Source organism: Gavia stellata, chromosome 10 (genome assembly GCF_030936135.1).
Source record: "Gavia stellata isolate bGavSte3 chromosome 10, bGavSte3.hap2, whole genome shotgun sequence".
Taxonomy (NCBI): Eukaryota; Metazoa; Chordata; class Aves; order Gaviiformes; family Gaviidae; genus Gavia; species Gavia stellata.
Window position 1 is genome coordinate 6,219,808 of NC_082603.1, and position 11,979 is coordinate 6,231,786.

General features: G+C 50.5%; 1 protein-coding gene across 1 annotated transcript in view; it reads right to left on the reverse strand.

Annotated features, from left to right (window-relative positions):
* Positions 1-8,785, reverse strand: part of ACBD6 (acyl-CoA binding domain containing 6) — an 88,214-nt gene extending 79,429 nt beyond the window's left edge. Inside the window, exons 1-3 of the mRNA XM_059822091.1 lie at positions 8,573-8,785; positions 2,096-2,160; positions 1,470-1,566 (exon numbers count right to left, since the gene is read on the reverse strand). Coding sequence (XP_059678074.1) covers positions 1,470-1,566; positions 2,096-2,160; positions 8,573-8,785 — 375 coding nt within the window. The remainder of the gene's footprint in view (positions 1-1,469; positions 1,567-2,095; positions 2,161-8,572) is intronic.
* Positions 8,786-11,979: the final 3,194 nt, after the last annotated feature.

Genomic DNA, 11,979 nt, shown 5'->3' on the forward strand with positions numbered 1-11,979 from the left:
CATGCTCACACGCGTTCACTCCTTACCTTAGGGGAACAGGGGAGTAGCAGGGCTGCAAACCATTCTTTGTTTGCCATATGGCTTCTTTCAAATATATATTTTTTTAAAAAAACTAACAGATTATTCCACTTTCCTAGCTGACAGCTTTGTAACCTGAAGGTCACACCTGTGACAATAAGTATTCCTCTGAGGCAAGAAAGTGAAAGGAGTACCCAAAGCTAAGCTTGTCACCATGCATGAGAAGTCTTTTTCTGAGCAGAAGCTCTACCCATAAAAATTCAGGAAAGTGTTGTTGTGTTTTGGGTTGGGGTTTTTTCATTGTTTAATAAATATTCATATGTTTCACTTTACACTGCTAGACACTTTCTTCATTCAGGATTGTACACAGATTCTTTAAATTATTTTTATTTCTGTATGAGAATTTTAGATTGGACAAGAATTTACACAGCATGCAGATAGATTTTGCTAACTGCACTTCACAGCATATTGCTAACTGCACTGCACAGCATATAAAACTATTTTCCCCAAGGGCATTAAAAAGCGTTTCCTCTAAATGACAATATTTCTTTGCTGCGAAAACAGGATCAACGCCATGAAACATGAACTACTGAAGAAAAAACAATTACTCTTAAGTCACCAGAACAGCATCAGAAGACAACTGAGAATCAAATTCTTGATTCATAGGCTTGTGCTCACACAAGATTTTGCTTCCAAAGCACAGGACCAAAAAAGAATCAATTTCCTACCGTGAAAAGAAATTACCATGCCTTCAGCATTTTGCTATTAGTGAAATATCTCCACTCTATCTCCAATCAAAGGCAATACTTTTTCTAAAGAGCAATCCTCTTTAAAAAAAAATGTATAAAAATCAGTCTATAAACAGGGAGATATCCTTAAATATTCAATCAAGTAATAAATCCGGTAGATGAAAGACAGATTAATTAAAATGACAGTACAGTCTCCCTGTAACACACACATACAGGACTTACAAATACACTTGTTATGTTGGAGTACCTAATCATAATCAGATTTGGTAATTTGCTGCATCGAAACAAAAAGGAAACATTTTTAGAATTGATCATTCCGTTCATGTCACTTTCATGGAGATTACTTTGTATTGATCAACATTTAAATAGTAGTTGAAAAGAGAAAGATGAGAAAAGGATAAAAAGTATCTTTACATGCTAAATACAGCATGAACCAATAAAAGCAAAATAAATTAGATCACTATAGCCAAACCAACCCTGTGCATGCGCTCACTATAACGAAGATAATTATGAATGGAAGAGATGGTTCTTCGTGTTTCAGTCATAACAAAAGGAGAGTTTTAAATGAATTTAGACTTTAATCTGCTCAAAAATGAAGTTTGCCACGCAGCAATTAAAATCTGCGTGAAGCTGAACCATTGTTAGCTTTACAAAGACGCAAATGCGAGTTTGTTTTCTGAACAATATTTTCGTGTTTCCTACCTGTGGATTCCAACTGGGGTCCAGTTTTTTCACTGTAGCAACATACTCCTGCATAGCTTGATGAGGGCTGGTGTCTCCCAGGGCTTTCCAAGCCTCCCTAGGAGAGAGAGCAAAACATCAGTGAGCTGCTCAGAGAGAGCACAATGTGTTTTTATAGTGTCATCGGTGGAACACAGCGAACGGATTCATCTAAGCACTTTCAGGGTGTGCAAAGCCATTTTTCATTCAGTTTGAAATGGTCAACTTTTCTCTGAAGACATGAATGGCCACCGTCAGTGCAGCACCCTGCTGTGAAAGGATCTTTCAGGGGATCCTGATCCTGGCTGGAACATCACTTTGTGTTCACAAAGCAAAGCTGTTTGTAAAGCCGTAGCTATTTTCACAAAATTTTTGTTGTATGCAGGCTAATTCTACATGAACAAGGTAAATACAGGAGTCTGGTATTTCATGTCTGCATCAGGCATAGCAGCAGACATTTACCTATTAAAGATAGGATTTTAAAGCCATTTCAGTGGCAGACTCTCAGAGTTGACATCCTCTAGGTCCACAATCTGTCAACAGACGAGACAAGATGAAACAAAAAGTAGAGCCAGAAATTGCTAGGAATTACAAGGATTTCCTCTTACCATTTCTGCTTTCCCTCAAAATCAAAGAAGCTTGGCTTGGGAGTGTTACAGGTTCCAAACTTGACCTAAAAAAAGAAATTTCCTTCTGTTAGAACAAAGCAAAGGGAAGGGGACTCGCACAAGGAAATACTGGGTTCCGATGGTTTCAGGGCAATTTTGTTCTTGTGCCAGAGGAAAGGTTTTTGAGGGAAAGAACTGACACAACTCAACCCAGTTTTACCCTCATTTTAGCCCTCTCGCAGTTATTAGCACCTCTGCACCCCTGTGTTTTCTTTGCGTGATGCAAGGGAAGCAATTTTGTTATGCAGCTCATTTCTTTTGCATGCATTACCCAACAGGGACAACCAGCAAGTGATTTCTCACTTAATGTTATGTTTATTACCCAGGCAAATGCCTCATTCTCCACCAGTATCAAGAAAAATTCTGTTGATTAGGGTTTCTACAAAAATGATTATTCATTAAGGCTGAAATTCACCTGCTTCCGCACAAAGCTCAAGTAAACAGACTTTGCTTAATTATTTTCAAGGTCCTCTGGAAGGCAAGGAGACAAACTCAGCGCAAAAGAATGCCAAGCAGCTTCTGAATTTGCTCTGAGGCATCTGGCCACATAGGAAGCACTTTGTGAGAGACAAGTCAAGGCCTGAGCAGAAACTCCAGAGATGAACTTGTCTGTCAGAAGCAAGCCAGAAATCAAAACGGGGTGGGGGGGAAATAAGAACCAACACAAGGAAGCAAAGAAACGAGCCAGAATTGGTGAATGGATATATGGAGAGAATCTTATACAGCCAGTGTAAAATGGACTCAGTGCCAGAGGGATTCAGGCAGTTTTCCATAGGGTGGTGTACTGATGGGACAAATACAAAGCCCTTCCTCTCACTGCAGGGAAGTCTAGCAGCTGTATCACCTCCATAAGCTCGCCCACAAAGGGGAACACAGAAGACTGACAGAGGCTATGCCTGCCCAGGGCTCCACAGGCACAACCGCGTTCCTGCGACGTGGCCAGCGCTGACAACTGCCTCAAGAACAGAGCAATTAGCAGGTTGAGATTTGGGTAAGAGACAGATTTTCTTGTAGTCAGCTCAGGAGAATGTGTAAGTGAATGTGCCCCTGTCCCTGCCCGGAAGACCCAGGAAATATGGGTCAGAACCCACTAGATCCGGCTGTTATCAGTGCCCCTTTGTTGTAGAAAATAAAGCTCTTCGCACGCAGCCATCACTGGTAAAATGAATCTAACTGAAATGAAAGTATCATTGTGATAGGGAATGAATTTACACAAAACACAGGTTTGTGGCTTGTTTGTTTGTTTGTTTTTTTTACTTTTTTTTAAATGAAAGTGCTATATATCCCACAGGGATGATGGAGGAGAGACTGTAGGAGTCAAAGGAGAAGCACAGCTCCAAATGCAACAGCCCCTGGGAAGCAGTTATCACAGCAAGCCCCCATAGTCCTTCCAAAGGAAGCCCAGCACAGATGGGGTATTTAAAGAGACCCCAGGGAGGGAACACAGGTATGCTCCGGAGGCAGGCAAAGGCTGCTGGTTGAACATTTTGTTAGCCAAGCAAAACTAAACTGCATTCATCAAATGGGTTATGAAATATGCTCAAGTGTTCAGGCAGGTGAAGTGCTTAAATCAACTAACAATTCTTCACCTTAACAGGGTGGGGATTTTATGCTGAGGATAGAATCATTAATCAGACTTTAAAGAGAGCATGCCCACGCTGAGAGATATTTATTAGTTACACTATGTTTTCATTTAAAGTGTTAGAGGATATGAGTGACTGTAACTGAAATTAATTTTCTCTACATCTGACTGTCTCCCAGTGAGCAATTCATTCAAATTAGAACATCTTAGCTGGCCTTTAAAACAACGTATCGCATTTCATGGAGAAATAGGAGAAAGGGCTAGCAACAGTTAAGTCCTATAAATCAGTCACAATTCCTGTTGTACTGTAAATGTTTTCCCCGTGCTCAGAAGAGGACAGGGCTACTTGTTTTAAAAAACAAAAACAAACATGGAAACAAAATGCAAATTCATTATCTGTACAGAAAACGCCTGCTTGGCAATTCTTTAGTTCAACATTTAACCTGCAAAAATTGGCCAAGTTGGATAAAAAAAATCTCATCTGTTTTAATATTAATTTTCCACTGCCATCATCAAAACACAACAGCAGTTTCCTCTCTTTAGATTTGGCATTCACAGGCTGTTCCAGCATTGGGAAAGACTGTTAGTAACATCGACAGTAATACAAATCAAGGAACAGTAGCTAAATTTCATCCATCAAGAGGGGAAAAAAAGCGCACTTGTGCCCTGTTCGCTATTTTAAGATATATTAAAAAGGCTTGCAATGGGTTTGTTGGAAAGAAGAAAATAAAGGTTTTGGCTTCCCTCTTTTTGCTGCAAGACTCCATAATGCATCAGAAATCAGCCAGGAGTCTAACACTAGAGGGGACCCGAGCCCGAGAGCTGCAGAAGGGGAGTTTTAGCTAAATATGCCAGTGCAAATTAATGGCAAATACTTAGGAGGGGGGATTTTGTGAAGGATTCTGCCCTCCTGCTACTTCCCTGGAGGGCCTCAAAAGCTGTTTTTCTCCATAACCAGCAGAAAGGCAGGAGCCCGCATTAGTATTTCAAGTCAGAGTTTCTCATTCTGTGTCCACAAAATAATTACTGATGGTCTCCAGGGGGCTGACTGGTCACTTGATGCTTAGCTCTCCTCATTTACAGTTCATCAGCTGCATTAAAAAAAAGAAGACAGCCAGAATGCATTAAATAGTTTCCTAGTATTGCTTCTGCATGCATTATGCTCATGAATCCTATGAAGATGACCCAGGCAGCTCCAAACGGGAAGTGTCTGTAGACATCTCCATTTGTGGCCAAAATGGCAATTTAAAAACCTTGGATGAAGCCTTCACCTGAGAGCTGAAGGTCACAACATTCAGAAGAGTGCTCGGATAGACAGATGCTCAGGGACGTGTTAGCGCCGCATGTCAACCCCATACAACTCCAGCTGCTGGTCCAGACTGTGAGAAACCTTGATATTCTCCTTACACATTTACTCCACAACTGATTCTGTTCCCCTCCTGGTGGTGGTGGGAAAACGGCTTGTAGCTAATTTTTCAACTAATACATTTATACAACAGGGAATTCCAGCCAAATATTCTTACCTGATCATAAATCTTGTGAGGTGAATCATATTTGCAGCCTCCCTATGGAGTAGTAACAAGAACAAAACTCATCTCCGTGGACAGCAGGACTAAACTCTAACTGTACACAGATCAAGTAAGCTGAATTTCTTTGGCAAGACAGGAATTCCTGCCTGTTCCCGCCCAAAGCTCTGCCCCATTAACCTGCCCCAACCCATGGGAAAGCCCTGTACTCAACTGACTGACACTGGGGCGTAAGGAAGAACAAGCAAACATCAACCACAGAAGGCAAGGGGTCCTAGCCTTGATGACCAAGGGGGCTGCATGTCCCAGAGGCGCAGAGAGAGTGCCGCTGGTAACACCAGGTCAGCGCCGTCACACTGTTCCGTGTGACAGGAAGCTGCAGGCAGAAACTCCCGTGTTCAGGGCAGATTTGTCGCATCGTGTTCTACAATATTTGAAAGACATAATGCAAAAAATGGGATTATATGCTTGAGCCTATGCTCACCAGAAACAGCATAAGCCCTGCTTTGCCAGCGGCACTGGGTTTCCAGCTTGCCTGCACCTCTCGGCATTTACTTAGGCTCTGGCACATCCTCCTGGCAGGGCAGGTTTTTTTCAGTCCGATCGTTTCCAGCAAGCTCTGGATTTCCTCCCCTCTCTGAATGATGACCACTACATTGGTCTCCCTTACTGCAGTTTCTGAACCTCAATTTTTTGCATCCTCAACATGACGGGCAAGCACTATCTTTGCTTCACCGCTACAGACTGAAGGCAAAGACAAGTGATTTGCCCAAAGCCACACAGAGAATAGGGGGAGAAACAGAAAGTCAGTCCCAGTCCAGAGGCCTACCGACTAGTCTGTTCTTCCTCCTGTTCTGGGGCAGAGTCGTAAACTCAGCAACATCCTCTAAAAACCTCACTGGAGATGACAACTAAGCAATTCCCTTATTTTCAAGTCTCTGACACATAAACAAAATCAGAGAGAAAAGTAATAAAATCCTGAAATGGCCTCCAATAAAAGGTAATAAAATTCCAGGAAAATGCCTATATACCCAAACAGTTTGAAATAAATAATATACAGTATTTTAACAGAGAGCTCAGCTGTTACTGTCACCTCCTTTATGACGGTGCTGTATCTTAAATCAAAGCCCTTAGTGACATAAAATACTAAACTGAGGAAAGACAAGGATGCCAAATCAAGGGCAGTGGACAGATCTGAGTCAGCACCTTTTGTGCGCTAGCAATACTACTGTCCACCAGAGTAATATATTAGCAGCCCATTATGCATACTGATACAGCTGCTATAATTAAATAGAGAAAACTTGCATTAAGCGCCCTCGTTTTGATTTAAAGCACAAAACGCTGCAAAACTCAAAGTTAGCAGAGCATAACCCTGCCGTAGCTGTGCTAGCAAACTTCTCCCACCTCCACCGCCAGCGCTGGCTTCCCAGGCACTCTGTAACAGGGATGGCACCTTTCTGGACAGCACTGGGCAGCCAAAGGCACGGAAACCCGGGAGCCAAGCACAACCCCAAACCAAGCAGCACAGAGGCACTTGCATTTGCATCTTGCTCAGACAGGGACAAGAGGACAGAAGCACCCTGTTCCCCCCAGCTGGAGGCAACTAGAAATCTGTGCTGACACAGTGTTAATTACCAGCTTTTTCTGACTTGTATCACAACTGTTGTGAAATAGCTTATGATTTAAGTAGTTTTTAATGTTAAACACCTTATTGGTCTTACAGAGAAACCCCAGGAAACCCTCTGGAGTCTGTTGTCAATCATGAGCTGGTATGCCTCCCATTTCCACATGGGATAACTACAAAACATTTGCAATAGAGTGAAAAATAGGAGGTTATTTACAACAAATCTCCTGAGAAGAGAAAAAATTACAGAAGGAAAAAACACCCTTTCTTTTCATCTCATCCTATGCATGGTCTTGTTATTCTTAGAAGTTCTCCTAGTACTTTTTTTTTTCTCTTTTTCTTATAAGCAAAAAGAAAGCTGGAGACCTGTTTAAGCACTAGAAAAATCTGAAGAGGAAGCCTCAAGTGGCCAGCCTGCTCTTGATACAATTAATGTCCACAAACCACAGGCTTGGAGGATAATTAAATACTGCACTAAAAAATGGAAGCGCTTTTAAGCGGCAGTAGTAAGACAAGGGTATTCCATGTGGGAGGAAAGTCATGGGGAAGACATGCGCACCCAGCTTCGACTACTAATCCGAATGGGTGGGATTCAGTTTTCAAGTCAAGGCAGCAACTCTTGCCACACACCTGAGTCCAGGTGTAACGATACTTATGATTTTTCTGTTTCTAGCTGATTATTACAGTCCTTTGTATGTTAATTGGTGCTTTTTCCGTTTGTTTTACATAAAGTTTCCCACAGGAGCAGCAAAAAAGTCACATTGTATATTCCCACATGACGCATCCCAGAGCTCGCTCAGTTCACAGGGACTGAATGGGAAAAGGAGTCGTGTTCAACATTATAACCAGAACCAACCAGTTTAATTTCCCAGTCCACTCTAAGGCCCTCCACAGACAGATCCGCCCAGGCACGTCCGTCATGTCGTTGCATCAAAACCCCAAAGATTTGGGCCACACCTGGGTCCTTACTGCAGATCCCCCGATGTCTCTAACGGGGAGGTGAGCCCCAGCGCTAGCCGCGCTCTACAAACCGTTCCATCACCTCCTCTAACCTGCCCCGGTCGCCTCGTCACCAGCAAACGCAGGGAGCCTGGCAGACGCGGGCGAGGCAGCGGTATTTACCAGTCAAGTTACTCCACAAAGACTCCGTGGACGCTCGGACAGGCCGCCAACCCACCGGCGACCCACCACAGCCGACGACAAAGGCCAAATCCTCCACACCCACACTGGACAGAGCGATGATGCTGAAGCCAAACCGGTGTCTCCGCAGCAGAGGCGAGCGGCGCGGCGTTGGGGCTACCCACGCTGAGCGAGGGGGAAGGCGAGGAGCCACAACTAGTGATGAGTTCAGCGGGGCTCTGTCCCGTCAGGCCTCGTCTGCCTTGGCTGCAGGCGAAGCCAGCGGCACCGCAGGTTGTGCCGCACAGAAAGCTCCCCGCACCCCGGCTTCCCACAGCCCCCGACACAACTTCTTCCACTCCGCATCGCCAGGTTTTGCGCGGCGGCCGCCCAGGCCCTTGGCCGGCGGCCCCGGGAGGGCCCCGGGCCTGGACACCCGGGTACCAGGCCGGCCCCCGCCCCGCTCCTCCGCCCGGGCCTCAGGCCCCGCCCGCAGCCAGGCGCTGGCCGCGGGGCGCCCGGGCTCGGGCTGTGGGTCGGGCCGGGCCGCCCCGCTCCCGCCTCACCTGCTTGTAGCGGGCGTACAGGTAGAGCAGCTGCTCCTTGCTGGCGGCGGGCAGCAGCGCCGGCAGCCGCTCGGCCGCCTGCTCGAAGAGCGCGGCCAGGTCGCGGCCCGGCGGCGCCGTCCCCGTCTCCTCGGAGCCCGAGCTCGCCTCGCCGCCGCTCCCGGCCGCCGCAGCCGCCACCACCGCCGCCGCCGCCAGCGGGGGCGACGCCATGGCGGCCCGCCGCCCGCCCGGTCCGCCCGCCGCGCCGGTCCCCCTCGCGCCTCGGTACGCGCGGCCGGGCCGCCCGGCGGGAAACGGGCGCCGTGCCCGAGGGTTCCGGGACGGCCGCCGGTCGAGGGGCGGCACGTCGGCGAGCAGGCGACGTGTCCCCCCGCTAAGCTCGGCTTTATGGCCCCTCGCCCGCGGCTCCGCTGCCGGTGATTAAACAGAAACACCCGACGAGGGGGCTGCCCGCACCCTCAAGCTTTGACGTGACCCCCTCCGAGCACCCCGCGCCCCCAAACCCCGCTTTGCCCCTGGCTGGGACCCCCGTTCCCCGAGGTCCTGTCGCGGGGGCCGGAGCCACCGCTCCCGCGGCTGCCGGGCCGGGCCGGGCCCGCCGCGTCCCCGCTGCCGCTGGAGGGCACTCGCGGGCCGCCCGCGGCTGCGGGCCGGGCGGGGCGGGGCGGGGGGAGCCCCCGGTGCCGGCCGGGGTGGGCGAGCGGGTGCCGGCCCGCAGCCAGCATCCTCCCGGGACGCGGGTGCCGGGTGGTGGCCCGTCCCGTCCCGGCCAAGCGCCGTCCCGAAGGCGGGTTATATTTAGGCCGGTATCTGCTTCGGGCGGAAAGTTTCCCCCCTCCCTGGCACAGCTGTCGAGTCCGTCTCCCTCCTCCACCCCCGGCCTCAGCAAATGGCAGCCCTGCGGCCCCCGGGGAAACCTTGGCCACCCCGGCAGCGCCTCGTCCCGCTCCTTCCCCCCGCTCGGGGCCGCTGCCTTGCGGGGGGGGCTGCCCCACAGCGTGACCCCATCTTACGGCGGCGAGGAGCAAGCAGCAAGCCGGGATTTTGCACCCTGGTTTTAGAGGTCCCCGTCTCAACCCAAAGCACTGGGTGCTGGATCCACTCTCACCCCCCCCCCCCGGGCACGAGGATGAGGATGAAGGCGTCCCACGCATGACGGGGTCCATCCGCACTGCTGCTTGCGGTCTCCCGGCCACGTCCCAGACGCTACAGACTCATTCACGCAGCCTGCGAGCAACGCACGCGCCCGTCTTTCCATCCTGGGGCTTGCAGGGGGAAATGCAGGAGCTGTGGAACGACCTTCCATCAGAGCCAGAAATAAGCTGGCTTTTATTCTCTTACTCCCTTCACAGCCTCACTGGCTGCGGGAAGTCTTATTTAGGGGGAAAAAAGCCCCAACACAACCAGGGCAGCAAGCTGGAGCATCACTGGAGCGCCTGGACATGGCCCTGCAGTGCCACCACCGCTCTCCCACTGGGCCACCGAGCCACGGCAATGTCCCCGTCCCTGGGCTTCGCGTACAAGAAGGGGGTCAGGGTCCCACCACGGGAGCATGGCTACACCATAGCTGCACGGAGCAGGAGGGGACCCCTGCATCCCAGCCCGTGCGAGAGGGGCGGTGCGGCTTCAGTCTCTGCTCAGTACCAGAGCGGAGATGGGCTTGGCTGTGCCGGAGCCCGGAGCGTGCCTGCAAGCCCTCGCTTTGCCCGGGGCTGCTGGCACGGAGGGTGCCCTGCAAGCGGGTCTGCAGCGCCCACAGCCTCCTTGCCTGTGCAGGGGGGATGAAGCCCTGGTTTGAACCGGGAAGGGGGGGAAAGGCAGAAACCTCTTGGCTTGGCCGCTTGCAAATAAAAAATAATAGCTCCTCTCCAGTGCATGATTAACACCCAGCCTTATAAACAGACCGCAATATTTACAGCGAACTCATCCTCCCCACCGCTCTCCACCAGAAGCCCATCGGCTCCATCCAGCTAGCTGCATCGCCCCAACCAGCCCCGCTCGCCGTGGGGAAGCATCGCCTGGTCTGAGCCTGCCGCCGTTCAGCGAGGGACAGGCACAGGGGCAGGCGGGCAGGATGAAACCCTCCCTGAATAGCTTGGAAAAAGTACTCGCAGCAAATTAACCGAAACACACAGCCTCCGCACACTCTCCGGCTCGTCTCCATGGTGAGAGAAGCCTCGCTACCTTGCTGGGTTTCTTTGCTGGAGCACTTAGAGCTCCTACTAGATCTCTCTCACTTTTTCCTTGCCTTTTTTTAAAGAGCGACTGCACAGAGGGCCTGATCCTTCCTTCCACCCCCTCGCTTTGGCAGGCGTGGGAGCAGGTTTGATGCAAGGCACCCGTGGAGGTTTCAGGAGCCTGGCATGGAAACACTGAGGATGGAGATGCTGGGCTCAGAAACACCACGCCTGCTCTGCGGGATGACAATTATTTAGTTGCTGGTTCCCAGTGGCCTGGGCGAGGGCAGGACGGGGGGCTCGGGGGACGCCAGTGCCGATGCCCTTGTGCCAGATGCACCAACCACCCTCTGCAATCACGAAGCAGCGCAGGGCTGGGAGAGCCCCAGTCATCCCAGTATGAGCCGGGCCAAATCCAGCCCTTTCTCCCAGCCCCTGGCTGCGGAGCGCACAAAACCAGAAGCATTACGGGCACCGGGCGGTAAAGAAAATTGTGCCCTTGCACGAGCTGCGGGTGTGGGTCAGCCCCAGGTCCCGCGCTGGGATCGCAGAGATACAATAACAGGCTGTGACCAGCAGTGCCGAGCAGGGAAAAAATATCCCTGTATAATTATCGTATCCATCCTGCCGGACAGCCTGGAGACCTGTCATTGTCCCACTGCGCACACCAAACCCCGGCCAGCCTGAAAGGAACATCTGAAGGGATCCCTGTGAGCTAAGCTATGATTACATTCTTTTTTCCACAGCAAAAGGAGAAAGAGGCAATTAAGAGCTGGTTTGTTTGTGGCCGTGCATTTTACTGTGGGAGACACCGGTCTACGGAGGAGGAGCAGGCTGCAGGCTGGGGACGCGCGTGCCCTCCCGACGATGGTGAGGGGCATGGGGAGCGGGGGAGCCTGGGCACGCTCCCCTCCTGCGGCACAGCCCCCAGCACACCTTGACCCGCATGCATGACCTCCGCTGCAGGCAGAGCTGCGCCTCTGGTTAATAAACATCCCCTCCTGCCTCCTGAGCTCTTCCAGGCTACTCATTGCACGTGTCCTCGTCCCACCGCTTTTGTCTCCTTTGTCTCCCTCATCACTTCTTCTTGGGAGATTTGTTCCCTGTGCCCACGATCCGCAGGGAGAAGCCTCTTCCCCATCATGGCTCCCACCATCCCCGTGCAGGAACTCCTGTGCCCAGGGCACAGGAGGGACCGAGGGGGGACCCACTCCTGACTGAGCCTTT